We start from the raw sequence: 20,842 nt of genomic DNA, 5'->3' as shown, positions 1-20,842 counted from the left end.
GTTTACTGCACACCGGGAGTGTGATTATTAACACCAGCTAAACATTCAGAGAGTTAGTGTGAGCCCTAGAACTGACCTTGCATGCTTCTCTTCTGGGAGGGATTGTAAACTGTGTGAAAAGCATTTCATTAACTGTTCTGACCTCCATTGATTGTGGTGAGAAATGCTTCCAAATGTTAACCCAAAGGATGCTGATGACTGTTGCATGTTACCTTTGTTGTTTTGAGATGGTAATCATTTGGCTACCAAACGAAAATTATTAGGGGTTTTTTTATAGTTTTCTCATCCTCCCAATTTTGGAAGATGAACTAGTAGTCATTACCTACAATGCTATGACAAATAAGAGTTTAAAAGCTTGTGTTTTTGTTTCAGTGAAGCCCAGCATGCCTTGAGAAAGCTGTGCATGTGAGGTGGTGACTATCATTTTGGTTTCATATTTAGGTGACAGAAGACACTCTTAAACAGTACTTGTAACAAAACTCCATGTAACAAAGCTTGTTATGTGAAGAGTGAGTGCTCACACAGTTGGCACTAAAGAAGCACTTACCATTTCCATGAGGCCAGAAACTGATTTTGGCACAACAGCTAAATTGTGCATCTGCATACCACTACCTCATAAGTGAGCAGCAACACAAACTGCATTTTTTTGGTAAAGGCAGTCTTGTAAATATGTATGTACACACCCAGGCATATAATAAAAGACAAGACTAATCAACATTGCTGACTGTGTCATCAGCTCAGAGCTGTGACAGGGGAAGATGCCGTCGTGTTGGGTTGTCAATGGAGAAATGTCTGTAAAATCTGGGGTTTTGGGGCTTTCCCTGTTGACTGTGCTGCAAAATAATCACACTGCATTAAAAATGTAGGTAATTTTTCAATTTGTGTCCCTTAGATTCCCTTTTGTGGTGATTTGTACCCAAGCTGCACTGCTTGATGCTAAGAAAACAAAAAGTAGTGTGCTGAAGGAGTAGTGCAGCACCTACCTTATCTTCTTTTTGCATATCCTTCCTTTCCTGCCAATGTCTGTGGTTTGATCCTACTACTGTTTCCAAATCTTGGTGACTTCCCTATGCTTGATATTTCTCATCCTTGGGCTGGAAACTGTACCAAAAGTATTGTACTTGTCAATAGAAACTAAATGGATTCAAAGTTAATTTGTCATCTTCTCACCACTGTTATCTCCAGTTCCTTTGACTGAATGAAAAGGGAAGTATGGGAAGCTCAGCTGTGCTTTAGATGGAATTATTAGAATTACTTAATTTCTGAGAGAAATTGCTTGATCTGTACACTAAAATGTTGGCATGGGTGTCCTTGTTAATGTATTTGCACTGTTCTGTTTATGTGAGTCTTTGCTCTGTCAAAATCAAATACTGATAAGTTTGCATAACATGGAAAATGACCCTGATCTTTATCTTGCCATCATCTGCTGTTATAAATACCTCATTATGTTATAGTCAGGTCAAGCTGATATGAGGGATTTTTGAGACCCTGGGAATTGTATCTTACAGAATAAATTTGTAAAGAAGGGAGGTGATACAGGAAACCTAATGAAAAATGATACATCGGGCCATAAAAGCTGCTTTTTTTTTTTTTCCATGGCAAATGGTAATTCCTGAGTCAGTGTATTTAGTGGTTCCCACACTGCAAGGATCCCTGAAGTCTCTGTGAAGTGGCTGTCAGACTGCCTTAATTTAAGGCACAAGCTCATCAAGGCCAGTTTACCTTTAAAAAAAAAATTCCAACTTGTCATCTTCAGCAGCTGCTTTGAGCTGCCAGTGTGCAGGGGCAGGGGGAGGAGGGATAAGGAAGAAAACTCTGAAGAGGCAGAAGCTGAAACAGCAGAGAACAGGAAACCTTTTATCCATCCTGAGGTAAGGTTCCTTGCTTGTAAACAGATTTCTGGTGGGAATGCCAGGGAGGTTATCCTCACCTTGGGACAGTTGGTAAGCACATGAATAGCTCTGGTTTCTATAGGAGTACTTGGCATGCTTGTGGTTTAGTACTTAATTTTCTTGTTGATGGGCTGGGTTGGCAGAGAGTCTTTTATAACTGACTCTGACTGTGGCTGCTTATTCTTTGCAGGACTCTCTAGCTGAAGTCGAAGAGAAATATAAAAAGGCTATGGTGTCAAATGCTCAACTAGACAATGAAAAAACAAATTTCATGTACCAAGTAGACACCCTGAAGGATGCACTCTTAGAGTTAGAAGAGCAGCTGGCAGAAACCAGGCGGCAATATGAAGAAAAAAGTAAAGTACGTATATAGCTATGGCATGTTGTTTAACAGGGGAAGATGGGAGGGAGGCAGAGACCATTTGGAGCAGGCAACCAAATTTTTATTCAAGATTTTAGATAAGTTATGGGTTTAGTTACTGTTAAAGCAAGTGGAATAACAGCATTTATGTACTTGTGATCATATAAACGAGAATCTTCTGAAGTTTCTGTCTTATAAAGCAATTCCTGAACAAGTGAAGAAGTGAAGAAATGTTTTTTATGGTAAGGCTATTCCAGTGCTGTCCCATGTCCTTTTATATTCCATCTTAAAATAAATTCAGAACGTTTATAGTGACTTCTGGAGCATTTTTACAGGCAAAGATCTCTTTAGAAGGCCCATGGGAGTATTGTGTAATTTATATAGTTTAGGCAGCTATTCGGTTGAGAGTTGATTTAAGCTTTACATGAATTCAGCATCTGGCTGTTAGGGAGTTGGTGTTAGATAATAAAACTGTGGCTAATGTTAGCTTTTCAGAACTGGCTTCTAAGCTTGGGGCATTTGACTACAGTGCACTTCAAAATACATAGTTCCTGGAATATGTGGTGTGTTGTGGGTGTTTTAAGTCTGCAGTGTCTTGTGAACTTCTTGTATGCAGCTACATGGGAAAATGGGTTAAATTCCCCTCCATTCATCTGTGAAGCCTGTAGGACTCGAGTGTAATAGCTACTCACTGCCAGCCTGCTGCTCAGCTTAGGACACTTGTCTAAATGATGACTGTCACTTCTATATTTGATGGAATAATAGTTTCTTGGAAGGACAAAGAAGATAAAAATTGTACTCTTGTGGGATTGTGATTAGAGAAATATTCATTAACTGCATTGCAGTAAGCATTTTCTTTGTGCTTGGGCTTATTTTCTCTTTTCTTTTTTTTTAATGGGATGCTATTTTTAATCAATAAAAATCTCATTTCATTATTCATAGGAATTTGAGAGGGAGAAGCATGCTCATAGCATATTGCAGTTCCAGTTTCAGGAAATCAAAGAGGCTTTGAAGCAGAGAGACGAAATGCTTGCAGTAAGTAACTTTTCATAATGGCTACTTTGGTACATTCCCAGTTATCAGCAGCAGTGTAGAAGGTGACGCATGGAAAATTTTATTCCCTTACTCAAGTTTCTCACCTGAAGAAATACTAGTGTTTCAGGCCAAGCAGGTTCAGAGCTGACTAACAGCAGTAGTAGTTTTGTAAATATTACCTGAAATTGGACTTCATTTTTGCCTTCTCCATAGTATGAAATAACCTGTGTTTCGGACAGCAGTTTGCAGAGATGCCGAGGAAAGTAATGGGACTGTCTTAACCTGTTCTAAGCCATAGCATTGTCTTCAGGAGCATAGGTTTAGCTGAGGTATCAGGAACTGTGAAACTGGGCTTGTGGATACTCTTTAACATCTGACTTTTTTCATTCTTTGGCATCACTGCGATCTTGATCTTCTTTGTTAACTTGTTACCTGCTTTCTGTCTTCTTATTTTGCTCCTGTCTCTCAGGAAATCCAACAGCTGCAACAGAAACAGCAGAGCTATGTCAGGGAAATTTCTGATCTTCAGGAGACAATAGAGTGGAAAGACAAAAAAATAGGGGTAGGACTGTCAGTTCCTGAAATGTGTTCAGAATGGCATTGTCATTCGCCAGCTGATCCTGCTTTTGCAAAACCTCATGAATAAAATTCTCCCCAGTGACTTTGCTTGCTGTGGCTGTCTTACTGTATTACCAGTGAACTTGTAAATAGCAGATTCTGTCTTCGGCCAGTATCATAAAATCCAAGAAAAACTTAGCAGCTGGTCTGATTTCAAAACCTAGGGTAATTTATTTGCTGTGATGCACCATCTGTATTTGGCCATATTAAGAAAGGAAGTGCTATTTATAATGCAGTTCCATCAGCACTGAATTTTTGCTTATTCAGATTTAATCTGTGGACTGAGCAGAAACTGGAGTGTGATACAGCAGCGGTAAAGCTATTTATGGGCTGTTGGGATGAGAGTCTCTAACCCTCCTTTGCTTCTCATCCCTTCCTACCATGCTCTATCAAAGCCAAAAGGAAATCCACTCTTAAATAAAAGCATGGCTTGCTTTTTTAACAATGACCATGGTAGACTTTCTGCATATAGAAGGAGAAAAATCTGGCAACTTGCCCATGCTTGTGATGTCAAATAACCTGCAGAAATTTGAAACTCTGATTTTTGTGTATTTATATAGAAATAATGGGGGGTGGAGAGCAAGTAGCAAAATATGCATTTGCACATGGTACATCCCAGTCTAAAGATGACTTATTGGCAGCTTTGAAATTAATTGAAATCTGTGATGGTAACCCATGGAATATTAAAACCTGCTGGGCCTGTTTTTATGCCCTTCCATTAACATGCAGGAGTGGCATTGCATCTTTAAAGCACACATTGGATTTATATGGATATGAATTAATTTGTCCAGCAGATAGCAATGAAAAGTGGATCCTTGTTTAAAGGATCTTTAATGAAGGACTGGGCTCTGAATGTCTTTAGTAGGAATTCCTACTAAAAGTTATTGAATAAGCTGTGTATTTCTTGGATTTGAAGTTTATCTCTCTCTCTATGTAACTGTGGTCCTTTAATCTGTAAACTTCACCACCTCCATGCATCTCTCAATATCTGAAATCTGCTTCTTCTTGTTTATACTTGCCTTCCCTGGTCTTTACTTGTTTCCTTTCCTTTCTTCACATCTCTTCGCCCTGTATCTGTGTTGGGAACTCAGGCATTAGAGAGGCAGAAAGATTTCTTTGATTCAATAAGGAGTGAGCGGGATGACCTTAGAGATGAAGTAATTGTGCTGAAGGAGCAACTGAAGGTATGCAAGAGGAATAACTGAAACTTGTATTCACCTACTGACCTTTTCCACCTGTACATTTGTGTAGAAACTGTTAATCTATTAAACCCTACTTCATGTTGCCTGTAAGTTGCCATTCCAGGAATGTTCTGTATAAAGTCCTTTCCCCTAATACTGGCTGTGAGCTCTAAGTATGAACTGTAGTATTAAGTAGCTGCTTTTGTAGGAGTTGCTTCTCTGAGGAATGTTTTGTGCTGCACATTTACATTCTAATAAAATATTAAAAAAATAAAACAGCTGAGATCACATGCTTTCAATGGCTGAATTAAGAACTGCAATATTCTGTGCTGTCTTCTGACTTCAGCCATGTTTAATGCAATGATTGAAACTATTGTTTATTTAAAATCTCGAGGACAAGAACACCAGCAGGCTCTAAAGCATTGCTTTTGCTTCTCCACAGAAACACGGACTCATCCCAGACTCTGACGTAGCCACTAATGGGGAGACATCAGACATTCTTGATCATGAAGGACGCTTGGATTCTTCCAAAACTGTTCCAGGCACAACTCAGGCATTAAAGGCAGGAGGGGATGGGATGCTAGGTAAGTGCTGTTTACCCTTTCATAGCTTTCTGTCTATCTGTCCATTCATTCATCTTTGCTTGGAGTTTGGGCGTTTGTAGGTGGGAGAATTAACACATCACGCAGCATGCTACTTGTCAAATCACTTCCTATGCATTTTTCTGCTTGATATTTTTTATCACTCCAAGTATGTTGTGCAGCTCCCTGCAAAGGCAGACTTCATTTCCCATTCACGGTGACAAAGGACAAGAATGCAAGTACAATGTTACAGCCATTGGTGAGATTACTGTTTAAAGCCTGAATGTGAAAATTGTCCCAGAATAATCCCATTCTTGTTCAATATTTTTCAGCACATATCTTAAAGAATCAGGAGACAATAAGAAAAGGCATTTTAGTTTCCTATAAAGAATTGGTAGGTTGTCTGCAGAACAACAGTGCTGGGCACTGTTAAAACAGACTAATATATGAATTTGTTGTTCTTGGTATCTAGTACTGCTGAGTAGATGGTATTAACATTTCAACATTTCTATAACTTGAATTTAACTTGATTTAACACTGTTAAATTCAAAGACTGAGATGGATAGTGTTAGGAATGAGAAATCTGGGTGGCGAAAGTATTCTTCTTACACACTTGTTATGAATGGCCACTCAGAGAGCTTGAATAGAATAGAATAGAGTAGATCAGGTTGGAAGAGACCTTTGAGATCATCGAGTCCAACCTATCATCCAATGCTATCTAATCAACTAAACCATGGCACCAAGCACCCCATCTAGTCTCTTCCTAAACACCTCCAGTGATGGTGACTCCACCACCTCCCTGGGCAGCCCATTTCAATAGCTAATAACTCTTTCTATGAAGAACTTCCTAACATCTAGCTTAAACCTCCCCTGGCACAGCTTGAGACTGTGTCCTCTTGTTCTGGTGGTGGTTGCCTGGGAGAAGAGACCAGTGGAATGAAAGAAAAATAATAGTGGGTTTTTTTCCACCTGTTTTTGTTCTAAGTGAACATACTAATAAAATAGTAGCAGGCAGGTAGCTGTTGCAAGTTACCTTGCTTTTTGCTGTTGGCTGCTTTTTCCTCACTGAGTTTGTGTGGAAACAATCTGGAACACCAAAACCAAGGTAAGGGTGCATTTTTAAATGGAATGTTTTCTGTCTGTCCTTACTCTGTTTGGGTTTTTTGGAATTAGGTACAACCCAAAAGCTGAAGCCACAAAGACTGTTGTTCTAATACCTGTTGCTTCTCAAGATATTAAGTTGATGACAAGCTGCTACAGGGAAAAAAAAAGGTGCAACAAAGCCACAGAAGTGCCCATCCCTTTGGATGGAGGAAGTGGCTATAAAGGGCACTAAGTACCTGAGCTTTGATCTGTATTGGTAATGTTAAACAGCTCAACCATTTGCTTGCCAATCAGATTTTACATTCAGTGTTTGTCACAGACACTGATGGTGCCCTTTTACATTATTTAGGAGTAAGATATTACTAAATAATCCTTGTTTACTTAATTATATTGGCATCAGACACACACTCCTGCATGCACAGAGTGGTGCTAGGGTTAAAGTTGTGGAGAATATTGCTGAGGAAAAAAAAAAATCTTTAGTGTTACATCTGCAAGTATTGCTGTTAAATGCACTGCTTGAGACAGTTGTTCTCATTTACAGAAAGTGTAATTCACACAGCCAAGAGCATAAACTGTTTACTTTATAAAAACACAAGCCAGCACCAAAGACTTCTTGCTTGGAGAGGGTGGTGGTGAATTTCACCAATCAAAAACCCCAAACCCTTACTAATTCAATTGCTGCTTTGCCTCACATAATTGGCAAAAGCTGATCTTCTATTAACCTTTCTCTGATTCATTCTCTTTTGGGCTTTAAGTGGGGAGGTAAGTGCTGTGGTGTGCTCCCTTCAACTTTCTCAATGGTCTTTTAGGAAAAGCCAATGAAGTGGACATGAAAAATGAGATTTTGGAGGATATGGGGAAAAAAGAAATCTTGCAGAATACTGAGCATGAGGAACACAAAGAGGAGTCTGAGGAGCAGGAAGTACAGACATTGCATGCTGATGAAAATGTAAAGGCAGAAAAACTGGTTGAAGAACGTGATGCTCTGTCAACAGTGATGTTATCAGATAATAGGTTCACAGAACAAATTCAAAGCATTACAGAACATGTCTCAGGAAGTGCTTCTTCAAATGATGACAGTGACATGGATGATTTGAGAAAGGAGACTGAGTCTACGGGCACTGTTAGTATGGAGGCTGAACACCATGACATAAATGCAAGGACAAATCAGACCTTAGAGGTGGGCTTTCCACAAGGTCATCAGGTTGTTGAGACTCCTGCAGAAATGCCTAGTAACTTAGGTACAGAGCACGAACTGGGAGAAGCTGCACCTGAAGAACAGGAGGATCTTAAAACTAGCCATGCCCTGAGTGATAATGACACAGACCACGGAGCCAACAGTACAGTTGAGAGCTGTGAGTTGGTTTCCAACCAGGCAGAGCTACTAGAGGCTAGATTTGCAGGCTTGCTTAGTGAAGAGGTAAATTCAAAGAGTCATACTGAGGAACTCCATCACTCAGAAGAAAGTGCTGAAAACAAGGTTACAAATTACTTGGAGGAAAAGCTTGTTGAAAGCAAGGACTCCGCTGATGGAAGAACTGATAAAATGGGAGGCAATAGAACTGAAGAAGAAAATGAGGTTGTGAATGCAGTTCAGGGTCCGCTGAGCGAAACAGAGTCTGTGGGTTCAGATGGGACAAAGTCATATGAAAGTGATGTCTTAGCAAATACAAGTGAGGAGGAAGGCAGAGGAGATCAGGCACATATCCGACCTGCAGAGGACAGTGCCTCAGCATCATCAGAGGAACAAAATGAGCAAGACAAAACTGAACTTGAAAATGGCACAGGTGAGAAGGATGGACAGAAGGAAGTGTTAACAGATGAGCTGGGAAGGTGTTCAGATTCTGCAGAAACAGGCAAGCAAGATAAGGCCAATGTGGAGGCTGCAGGCTGTATGGCTGAGGTAACAGAAAGCATGCTGCAGCAGGCAGAGCCAGACACAGATGTTCTGAAAGAGGTGATAACTCAGGAAACTAGTTTAGAACCAGGTCTCTTAGATGACAAAATGAAGGAGTTGAAATTGGAAACAGGGGATGAGTCTGAGAAAGGACAGGAAAGTAGGACAGGACAGGTAGAAAAAATAGAGGAAGAAGTTGAAACAGTTCAGTGTAGTGAAGAAACAACAGGTGATACAGTGGGAGAGAAAAATAGTCCTTTAGAAGGTGAAGTACAGAATGTAGTTAAACAAGAGGAAGGTGGATTTAAAGAGGAGTCAGCTGTAGATATTTGTGTAACTACTGAAAGCAAGGTTGATAAAGAAACACTGAAAGAAAATGAGCAAGAGTTAGAGTTTGACGACCACCATGATGGTAGATGTGCTTCTGAGGGAGGTGCAAATAATTGCCTGGTGAAGAAAGCTGAGCAGGGTGAAAATGATAGTGAACAAGTGGGCCAAGCAGAGGAAAGACTGGAAGATGACGGTGATGCATTTGATTTTGATGAAGAGACAGAACAGATACTAGAAGGGGATGAAAAATGTGATGGAGAGAAAGCTGAGATGCAGAAAGGAGAGGGTGATGGAGCAAATGGTGCTGTCAGAAAAACTGCTCAAACAGATGAAGCTGGAGAAGGAACAAACAAAACTGAAACCAAAGGTGCCTTGACTAAAGATGACAGCTTGCAGCAGCAAAAAGATAAGCCCGAAGAAATGTGGTGCTTGCAAGGGAAAATCTCAGGGAAGACTGATGAGAAGACTGATGCAATGGAAGATGAAATCAAAGTATCAGATTCTAATAAAGTGGAAAAAATAGCAGATGAATGTGTTTTGGAACAGGATTTGGAAAGTGCTGGCAATACCAGCGATGAAAGCAAGGAGGATTTGCAGGGTGGTAGAAGGGGTAAGAGCAGATCCAGAGATGACTGTATAGTATCATAACTTCAGAATCTGAAGGCTACACAAGTTACATGCTGTTGGATCAGTCCCAGTACAGAAGCATGCACTTTACACAATGTATCAGGCCTTAGGAATACTCCTGAAGTTTTTTTCTTTGTAGGTAACTCTCCTCACAATGTTATGTACATGGTAATGATGCAAGTATTAAGTTATTCACTGACATACTTAGCCACAGGAAATCGTGCCTGTGTTTGCTTTATGCCTGGGTTTGCTTTTGCTGTGTCTCAGGTTTAAAATTTTTCACCAAAAGAGCAAGCTTCACAAATCAGCTATTCAGACCATCTTGCAATTGGAGTACTTTCAGTGTGGATAACTGCTACTGAGGAATTCCTATAGGAAAGTCTTTTTTTTTTCCTTTTCCCCCTAGCCTAGATGATAGGTGTCTTGAATGTACTTATGTGCAATGAATCTACGTGAACTTATTTGTACTTCTGCACATGAGCACATTAGCACTTCATGAAGGAAATCAGCAACACCAATCTGATGTTGAAACTTATTTCTGGATGATTAAAGCCTAGGAACCTTTTCTCTTGGGTTGTTTTTTCTCCTTAATGTGGGGAAAAAAATATACTTCCATTCCACTTTGTATTTCTAATATGGTCATATTCCAAGATACAGTTAGATCACTGTGAATCTCCTTAGCCTGAGCACTTTGAAAGAACAATATACAACTTGACAAAAGTGCGACACAGAGGTCTTAGTTTACTGAAAGGAATATCTATATCTATGTTTACTTCATTTAGGCACTTTGTACCACGGTAGGCCTTTTACACCATGTCTCACATGGGGGTTTTATTTTTTACAAAGAAAGTGACAATACACACTGTAATGTGTGCTTCAGGATTGCTGTCAAGTACTGTCTAGCTATGAATGTAGAAAGTATCTATTTTTTTCCATGAAGATTTTTGTCTAAAATTGCATTTCCTTATTGCTGCTGCCCTTTTTTTTTTTTTTTTTTTTTTCCCTTCCCCCACCCCAAACTATGAATCTGAAAGAATGTTTTTATGGTTGAAAACAATTCTTACCTCTTCCTTTCTGGAAAGAAGATAACTTTATAACTTCACATGTCTTCATTCTTGCTGGATATCAGACCAAAGATTATTGTTATGCTGTATAATAGCCCCTTGTGCCTTTTAGGAAAGCTGGATTGCTTTGAATTGCTGGCATAAATGAGACACTTCTACTCCATTGGTATATTTCTTGCATCTTTGCTAGTGCTTGGAAAAGCATGTTTTGCATACTTCAAAATTAATTTAAAGTTGTTTTAAGCGGTGAACATCCCAAAGGAATGCAAATTGCCAAGTCGGGGTGGGGAGGCTTTGGAAGGCTGTTATCTGTGTTGATGTTACAAAGTTGATGGAGTACAGACTGCAAAAAGTTCAAGATGTATATCAAAATGTATTGAGCTGTATATAATTGAAATAAACGTATTTTATACTTTAAATTGCCTGTCCAGAGCACTGTTTTCATATCCCCCCCCCAAATATTTAATTAAGTCTATATCATTAAAAAAAAAAAACCACATTTTCTGCAGCTTTGTTAAATTTACAGAGTTGTGCTACATAATTAGAAGAGCTTCTTACTAGGAGCGGGCCGCCTTGGTGTTTGGGACAGCCTTGGTGTTTGAGGCACCCTTAAGTGTAAACCAGTTACAGGACTGCAAACCTGTAACTCCTTATATGGCTTCTCTCCAACTTACAGCACTTCCAGTATGGTTTCTGTAAGTATCAGCAGTCGTGCTTCTCAAGGGTTTGTATTAAGTGCTAATCTAAAAACTCCCAATTTAAAAGCATCTCGTTATTATGTAGCAGTGTTTATTTGAAGATTTGTCTCTGCTGTATGTAAAAGTGTAATACCTGGTTTAATATTGAAAGTATTTCAAGTGTGTTTATATTTAAATGTTAAAGCTACTTAAATGTATAATTAAATGTGCTTGCCAGGCTTCATCTATACTCGTGGATGGATCTATAATCAACTGTGAGTTAAATTAGGCACAAATGCCAGCATTTCTTGTATTTTTCATACAAGTATTTTCTGGAGGGGTGAGGGAATGAATGGTGAGCTGATTTTTTAACTTGTTTTTCCACTTCAGAAAACAAAGCTTCCATAAGAGAGGTCCTTTGTAAAGCCAAGTCACAGAGGGAGAAACAACTCTCCTCTTAACTGTCCCTGAACCAGCTTTTATCTCACAGTAACTGGCCAGCTCCCAGTGAAGCTAGAGCAGGAGCAAGAATGTGGACAGGCAATGCAGCATAGCTGATGCACTAAAGATCCATCCTTGAACATTAGCTGCTCAGTGGTACCTCTGCTGGTAACTGGTCCCTGACTTCTGGAATTGGGCAAGTACCTTGGAGGAGGTGGTCACAGTATTCCTTGGCTCTTTGGTTTTTGCTTGAATATATGCACACCAAGTGAGAGATCTCCCACATCAATCAGTTTGAATATGAGATTTAGCAGTTCCCTTTATCTTCAAAATTTAATGATTTCAATGTTATATGTCAGCTAGTACTGAGTGAAATGTATTCTATTAGAGAGGAAGAGGAGATGATGTCTTTGGAGGAACTACCTAGAAAATGCATCTTTCGTGGAGTTATTAAATTGGAAACAGCTTTTTGGCATTTTCCCTGCAATATCAAACAGATGTACAGAAAGATCTAGCTTGTCCCTTTCTTTCTTGCTTCCAAACAGAACAAATTATCAACAAGAAATCGTGATTCACACTTGCTGCTCTTATGTTACCCATTTTGTTTTGAGCAGGGACAGTCCGTTGATGTGTGCTGCAGGGAGGACCGCTCTTGGTACAGAAGTCTTTTGTCTTTCAGAATGGTTCCATCACTCCAAATGGTCCCTGGATTTTCTGTTTCATACCTAGGAGCACACGTAGCCTGTAGCTCAGGTTTGTGAATCACTGTGAATCCAGAGCTAGCCTGAAATACCTTCAAAAGCAGTAACTTATAACTTATTCCATACTCAGCAAGTAATAGTGAAAGACCTTGGTCAGTATTTCCTTTATTAGGGACAGGAACAGTCCTTCTGTCCTACTCAAAATCAGTATTGTAAGCTGATGTCTTCTAAATCTTGTTCTCCTTCACTGTCCCCATAGCCTGCCCCCAGCAGTATCCCTCTTCTGAAAAAAGCAGACAGCATTTCTGTGTTTGTTGTTGTTTTCTCATGATTCACAACTTGACAGATCTGGAGGACTACTACCCAACCTGCTATTGATCTGACAGCTGATTCTTGAAGGATGTTCTGAACAGCTGTTTGAGGCTGCTGATGGGATTTCATGCGATGTCTTCCTACCTGCCAAGTACAGTTTACCCCTTTAATTTGCATCAGGATTAATTACTTGCTGGGCCACATATCATGCAACATATTTGGGTTAAAACCAGCTGCTTCCTACCCCATGCTCCCTTTCAAGGAGGAAGAGACAAGGACCTGTGACTGATTAGGGGATGTTAGGTCAACTGCAGCACTGAAGAAAGACCCTAGTTAGCAATACCTTGAGTCAATTGCAGTACCAAGGTAGTGAGAATGGTCACTTGCAAACAGGCCTGTACAATCACAGAAGACACTGGTAACTGCCACCCTCTGTGTCCTGCTCTCTCCCAGGCTTTCCCAGGGCCCAGCTCCTCACATCAGCCCTCTGCTAACCTCATCTGCATATAACAGCCATGAACTAATGCAGTGGGTATCCTGGGAATAGTTAAATTGACGTGAGGTGAATTGTCATTGTAGTATCTTTGTATGTGAAGTAAGGATAAGGACTGTTACAGATGAGAATTCTAATTAGCTGCTTTGTGTTCTAATTTGATAGATTGCTCTCTTCTGCCCACCTGTTCTTAAGGTCCTCAGATCCTCATTTGCTGAAAAAATGCCTCCCACATTTGCAAAATGAAGGTGACTCTGCAGAGATACCTATTAAAGCTAAAGTAAATTTTCTGCCTTTGTCTGTGGTTTTAAGCGTTCACTTCTCTTTGTCTTGAAACTCAAGAAACCTTCTGTACACACAGAAAACGTCACTACATCAATGGTCTTGTAAATCCTGCTGCTAGTGTGCCATCTGTCCCAGTGGGGTGCAAAGATGTCCATGACAAGGGAAGAGAGAACTGATGGGAAAGTCAGATTTGAAGGTTCATCCCAAGATGCTAACATCTATTTTGCTAGGAAAGGTGTTGGGGCAAGATGATGTACTTCCTTACTGGAAGCTAGAGGAGGTGCCCCTTCTTCAGGCTGGCATATTTCACCCAACAGCAACAGCTGTGTTAAGGAACATTACTTAGTTTTGTGCATGGCTTAAGCTGTCTTCAGAATAAAGGTGGACTATTTGGCCCTGTTGGAATCAGTAAGTTTGGGATAATTTTGTAGCAGCCTGGAGGTGTCCTTCTGCATCAGTCCTTGTTCTCCATCTAATCCTTACAACTTTAGTCATTGATCTCTGCCAACTTGTGTCTCCCAACTCCTCTCCAGGTCTGGATATTCTTTTGCCCTTTGCTTTCCTTGTCGTCTTCATTGACCTCCATTTTTCTTCCCTGGCTTTCATCTCTTACAGAATTTCTGTCTTAGCCTTCCTTTCCTTCCTGTACAGACACATGATTTTTTTTATTATTAATTTGAAGGGGGTTATGCTTGTAAATTGTTGTTACTCTTGATAGCTTACAAAAATGAGATTGTTTGGTTTTGTTTATTTGGTATTTTCCATATTGGTGCTCAGGTGCAACAATGTTGGGTGCGTTACAAATGGCTTCAAAAAATAAATAAAAGGACGGGATTGAGGAGATTTAAAATTAATTTATAGAACTGCTGAACTGGAATATCACTCTAAGATATGGGTTTGAGTATTGCATCAGAAGCCAAGGTAAAGGTTTTATTCTGCGCTCGAGAATAGTGCTTGTGTATGGGAACTTGTATACCCTGGAGGGGCATCGCATTGTTGCTAGCTAATGGACTGGATGTGTCTGCCATATAGAGGGACTTTCATTTGAAAACTTCTTCCCCATGATTTGATTCCATATAGACTCTTTATTCCCTTGACTCCACATATTAACAAGGGGAAAAAAAAGGGGAACCACAAGACTTTGGCCTGTTCAGGACTTAACAACAAATGAGGATGGGTATTTCTGGGGAACAAAACAATGTGCTTTTTTCTTGAGTGACCTTTGGATTTTAACCATTTAGTCAACAGGCCAGACCTCAGCTGTGGAGTTGAGCTCTCAACACTCTAGGTTCTGCACTGGTGACTGCTTGCTGGCAAGGGAGGCAATCTAAATAAACCTGCAGTAAAGATACACATTGAAATTGTGGGAGTAAGACCAGTCTGAGGTCAATATACCTGCTTGTAATAAGTAATGTGAATGCTATGTTCCAGTATACTTCTTTTGAGGTGTTCCTGAACAAACTAAGGTGGTTAAATAAGGTAAAGTAGTCTTAATGCTAAGAAAATTTGTGAGGACCTGCTAAAAAGTTTTCATAGTTTGCACTACTTTATAGGGATGAAAACAAACAAACCACAAACAAGTGATTTGGTTACTTTCTAGTTCTTTTTCCAGTTGTCTTATTCTGTAGTGTGCATTTTATTAGTGAAATGTCACATATCTCCATGTACTGATCTGTAGCACAGCAATTGGTCCAAATTGCCCATCACCTGCTTGCTCTTTGACCAGGAGAACTGACTATGAAAGACTAAAGAGAAAAGGTTTTGCAGACTACTGTGTTTGAAACAAAGTTTCAATGGGCAAATGCTCTTCTGCTCATAATACTGGAGAAAATATAAAATGTCATTGCCATGCTGTTTTGAAGTGAAGACTTGAAGTGCTGAGGATGTGCTTAGCTGTGATTCTAGGTGCTTACAGTATTTTCATGATGTTAAACTGTAAAGATTTGTGAGATTTTGTGTTGCAGTTGTGTTTGACCCTAGAGTTCTTGCATGCTAACCTAACGTAGAAGATTAGCCTCTTTGCATGCAGCTGGGTGCTGCTACTGCCGTGACAAGCATGTTCTGTGAGAATGACATAACCTCCCCTGGCTGCAGCCCCTTCCCAGCCCTGTCTGTGGCCTCATTTCTTGTGGTACGTGCATAACTACCCTCATCATCGGTTTCACTAACCTTGATGGTTCGTTTTTGTATCAGACGCGCTCCAAAAGGTGCAACTTGATCAAGTCAGCACTGAATTTTCCATTTTCTCTTTCAGACAGGCTGAAAAGACTCCTAGATGAACGAGAATCTTTACTAGACCAGGTAATGACCCTGAAAGGCTATGAGTTTATTAGATCTGCGATAGTAGTACGGTTTAAGAAAATCAAAATATCCCCAACATAAGGTATGGAACAACAGTGCCATTGCCTTTCAGAAGGCAATGTGTGCTGGGGTGCTCTTGCTGAGCACTCGCTGTGTTGCTTGCCACTTTCTTCTTCTGCTGAAACTGTTCCTACTTGTTGACTCGGGATATCAGGGAAGAAAAGTGTGTCTGCTCCACAGAATCACAGAATTGTTCAGATTGGAAAAGACCTTTAAGATCAAGTCCAACTGTTAACCCAGTGCTGCCAAGTATACTGCTAAACCATGTCCCTGAGCACCATGTCTACGCATCTTTTAAATATCTCCAGGGATGGTGACTCAGCCGTGTTGCTAACCAGTCACATTTGGTGTCCTTGGTCATCTAAAAGTCAATCCTTCCCAGGACTATTTCTGAAAATAATAATCCAGAATGGCAAAGCCCAAGAGAAAAAATTGTAGAAGCAAATTTTATCTTCATGAATAAGCCTTCCTGATTACTGGATCTGTGGATAATGGGCTATTTGGAAGGAGATGCTGGAGGAATGACAATAGATGGATAAATAACAATTTAAAGGCACTATTGCTGGTACAGTGATCCTTTATAGAGGATATAAAGCTTATTCCAAAAACTTGCTGATCTGTTTCTTTGTGGGATGCTCTGTGCTTTCATTTATGGACCATGTCCTTGCCCTTGAGACTTAAGACAAAATCAAACACCATTTGGGCTTTTAAAGGCTGTTTTATGGCCTTTCTAATAAAACAGTCTTCCTTCACTTGTTTTGTTTGGTCTTCAATTTATGCATAAGTACTGACGCTTGAAATAGGATGAGTCCTTTGCCAAAAGAATTTCTAGCAAATGAATTGGTAACAACAAAATATTATTCATTTTAATGTAAAATTTGTATTTGTTTTATATTTGAGTGAGTCTGAGTATTGAGCCACCATTTCTCCTACTGATTTTAATAAATAGTTGTTTTGTGTCCTTCAGATTAAAAAATTAAAGGGACAACTGGAAGAAAAGCAAAAGAATGGCAAGATGGAAAACACCCAGTCAGAAGATGAAGTTCTGGAAAATGGGACAGATATGCACATGATTGACCTCCAAAGTGAGCTGCATTTTGATTTTTAAGAGACCTTTTGTGTCCTGCACATGAGTGAGAAAATATATCTGTACAGTAATCACATGGCTCCAAGTAAAAATAAGCCTTCTGTTCTAAGGGAGCTTCAAACTGGGAGTCAGCCACACACCTCTAATAGAGGTGAGGGAATGATTCTCCCTTGAGCACGACTGCCTTTGGAACTCTCCCTTCTGTTCCCCAGGAGAGCCAGAGCAAGTTCCCAGATAATTCTTCTTTTAGAGTGGTCAGAAGGGAATCAGGCAAGACTGAGAACAGCACTTCTGTGCTGGGTAATTCAGGGGTAGAGAGCACTTGCTACTCTACCACTGCCCCAAGTAGGTTCCTGTAGCATGGAAATTTTATGGTAGACTTGTTAAGACACTGTTAACACTTGTTCTGAACATCTCTGTTAAACTCTGATTCTTTCAGGAGATGCCAACAGACAGATCAGTGATCTCAAATTTAAACTAGCAAAATCTGAGCAAGAAATAACAGCATTGGAGCAGAATGTAAGTTCCTGGCTTGTTCTGTTTGTTTAGAAGTGGTGAGAATGCAAAGGGAAAGTGCATTTTACGATACAGTTAAAAATACTATGGTTACAGTGATTTTTTTCCCTTAAAATAAAAAATAGCAGTGGGGCATCATCAGGGCTGCTGCACTTAAGGCATAAAGACTAAAATGCTTTCATTTATGTATAGGGAAGTACTGAATATATTACTCCTTTTTACCAAAGGAAAAACATTCAAAGACAAAGCTATAATGAGAGCACTTGCAGAAACTGACTTCAGAGTATTTTCCTATGCTTAGCTATCACTTGTAAATGGCTCCTGGATATATATAGATATGTATTTTATACAAGACCATTTAGTTTTAACTGTGTGTTCTTGTCCAGAGTAGATCATCCAATTTAGTCAGTGGATGGTATTTTTTTATTGCTGGAAGCATATTAAATATGGATATGTGTAAAAGGTCTGCAGTAAGTTTCATGGCCAGGCTTCCTTGATGTGTGTGTGTGTGTATATATATCCCCCCCCTCCCAAAATATGCCTTTAGTAGAGAAAAGTGAGCATCTGTCTGGTTATTGCTTAACTGCTAATGGAAGAATAAAGCCTCTGAGAAACTTCTTGGCACAGCTTATAATAAGAAAAATTTGCCTTCACCTTAGGTAATACGATTGGAGGGTCAAGTAGCCCGATACAAAACTGCTGCTGAAAATGCTGAAAGAGTAGAAGATGAACTGAAAGCAGAGAAACGCAAACTACAGAGAGAGGTAACTCCAAATGCAAACTGTCTCAGGCAAGCAGTCAGCCTGCCCCATGGTGGGGGGCACCTACCTGTCTGGTGCATTTTAGAGGAGGAACTGCCTGGCAGAGCAAAGAATAAACATTGACTGGTTTAATTGCTTTAGTTATTCATTCTATGTGTGTAACCAAGCTTTCAGCACTTCAAACTGGAGTGATAGTCACAACTGTGAGCTCCCACTGCCATTTCACTCTTCCTTCCTGTTTTGCTGCCTTGCTTTGTACCAGAGGTGGTCCTTTGGAGTAAACTACAGTTACAAAACTTGAATCTAGGAGGTGCCTTAAAATGCTTAGGTTTATGTGCTTCTATCCAGCTGGGAGTGCTTCCATGGTTTGACATTCATCAGCCTAAAGAATTCCAGCTTTGATGCCCTTGTCCTTCATTGTACCTGAAGGTTCATTACTTTGGGTGTTACAAGTTGTGGGTTTGTAAATACAAATCACTGGTCTTCTTAGAACATGTGATTCAGAAATGACAGCAGTAGAAAGCTGGAAACTGCTGTAAAGTTAACTTGGTGCTTCAGCATTTAAGCACAGTGCCACACCTTACCAGGAATGACAGTCTAAACTTCCAAGCTTCAGAGTCTAAACCTGAATGCTACATCAATATGAATTGTTCTTATTGAGCTCGTTTTTCTTGCTCTGTCAACCTGTTCATGCCTGTTTGCTGTCATCTGTCCACAGACTCTGTCCATGCTTCTTTCTTAAAAGAATGCATTTTCAAGCAGCCTGTAATTTTGACCTTACTTGTACCAAACCTCATATTCTGCCCAAGTAGCAGCTACAACAAGTTTAAATACCTTTGTTAGTATTCTGTCTCCTGAGGTGTTTTGGAAGTTGGGTACTCCTCCTGCTCTGCAGCCTATATATATTGCTCTGTGCAGTCCACCTTTCTCTACCTACCTCTATCCCATGGTGGTTTTTATGGAAAACTAAGGCACCAAATTGATGCCTGTGGCTGTATTTCTGGGAACCAGAAACATAAAAGCCAGGCAGCAAAACAGGGGTATGTCACCTAGAGACAGCTCTGTGTGTCTATGCCTCTGAGGTTAAGACAAACTCTGAGCCATTTATTTAGCATTCTGGAAATAGTTTGGGTTCTTGGCACCATGCTTAGAAAATAATCTCTCTGGCCTTCAAAGCAATTACACAATGTATACTTTTAACTCTGCTAATGGGCATTTTTAATTGCCTTATCTTGTAAGGAAATTCCAGCATTATGGTCAGTTAGTGCTGGTAACTCCAAACCTTGCTTTATCTTTGGAAATGGAAAACATTGTGGAAGTTACAAGGTGGTTGTTTTGTTTTTTTTCTCCTTGCTTCCTTCAGCTTCGTTCAGCATTGGATAAAACCGAAGAGCTTGAAGTCAGCAATGGTCATCTAGTGAAACGCTTGGAAAAGATGAAAGCCAACCGGAGTGCTTTACTGTCTCAGCAATAACCACCACCTGTTGCTGGAAACTACTAAAACTACTTGACAGAATCAAAACAACATCGCAGATGCTTCTGTCTCATGCTGTCCAGGATGCTTTGTGTCATGCCTTCTGAGAACAGACAACCCCAACGTTTGCTGCGTGCTAACCAACGGGGGGGTTTTAAGCAGATTCAAACCTCCTGCACTGTATACATAGGAGTAGCTGACCCAAAAGGCTGTGCCTGCCTGCGGGAGCCCTTCTATACCATTCTCTGGGTACATCTGAAGTACGGTATCTGCCCTACTACGTAAGAAGCACATCGGGCATCGCATTAAGTTCTCCATCCAGAAGGCACAGCAGCCATTTATTGCCATTTAAAATGGCATTCAAAGAAAACACTTTAACTGGACTGGAATTTTGTGTCTTGCTGAAAATTTGGGAAAAAAAGAAAACAACAAACCACTGTAAGTTTTGGACTTTCTCATGAGAGTATCTGTAATTTAGTGACTACGGTAGAGTTATTCATAGTAGGTTTTTCATTTACAAATCACTGTGGAACCACAAGCCATTACAAAGCAAAACTCCTTCAGTGGAAACCATGGAAGAAGATGGTCTTGGAAGCAAAAGTGACCTTAAATGACTTTGCCAATAAAACAAAGGTGTTTGGAGGGATTTTTGCACCAGTGGAATCATAAGACTGTTTTATTTCAGGGTAAATAGGCAATAGCTTCATTGAATTTTCAACTTTTATTTGTATTATTTAATCCTTGCTCTTGGAGTTGAAGTAAACTACTTTTAAAGGATGTAAAGTTGCATTAATAAACCAGCATAAGGCCATGTTTTAAGGAATGGTGGGTTTTGCACTTAAATCTCTCACTTTGGTGCATTTTGTCAAAGCAAGTGTCATTTGCTTAAATAAAATGGGTTTTTTACATCAGAAACTATCTACTGGTCCACAAACTACTAGGAAACTGTGCCACTACAAAATACCAGTCTAGTTTTAAAGAAACTAATATGTAAAGAAGCACTTTAGAAAATATTACTGCCTATGGTTTTTCTACAGATACAGA

At 39.9% G+C, this 20,842-nt stretch overlaps 1 protein-coding gene across 13 annotated transcripts in view; it reads left to right on the top strand.

Moving 5' to 3' along the window:
* LRRFIP1 (LRR binding FLII interacting protein 1) overlaps positions 1–20,207 on the top strand; it is a 121,957-nt gene extending 101,750 nt beyond the window's left edge. For 9 of the 13 annotated variants that reach the window (XM_054171945.1, XM_054171907.1, XM_054171938.1 and 6 more), the window contains 6 exons: positions 2,083–2,253; positions 3,196–3,288; positions 3,758–3,850; positions 4,998–5,090; positions 5,530–5,671; positions 7,582–10,012. In XM_054171945.1, the coding sequence (XP_054027920.1) occupies positions 2,083–2,253; positions 3,196–3,288; positions 3,758–3,850; positions 4,998–5,090; positions 5,530–5,671; positions 7,582–9,647 (2,658 nt within the window). In that variant the 3' untranslated portion in view covers positions 9,648–10,012. Of the gene's footprint in view, positions 1–2,082; positions 2,254–3,195; positions 3,289–3,757; positions 3,851–4,997; positions 5,091–5,529; positions 5,672–7,581; positions 10,013–15,853; positions 15,901–16,927; positions 17,046–17,486; positions 17,567–18,222; positions 18,328–19,687 lie in introns of those variants that run through there. The other 4 variants (XM_054171952.1, XM_054171972.1, XM_054171957.1 and 1 more) reach the window with 2 other exon arrangements.
* The last annotated feature ends 635 nt before the right edge of the window (positions 20,208–20,842 follow it).

The sequence above is a fragment of the Dryobates pubescens genome, chromosome 2 (genome assembly GCF_014839835.1).
Source record: "Dryobates pubescens isolate bDryPub1 chromosome 2, bDryPub1.pri, whole genome shotgun sequence".
Taxonomy (NCBI): domain Eukaryota; kingdom Metazoa; phylum Chordata; class Aves; order Piciformes; family Picidae; genus Dryobates; species Dryobates pubescens.
The sequence above is the reverse complement of the archived record's forward strand: the minus strand, read 5'-3'. Positions and strand labels throughout refer to the sequence as shown.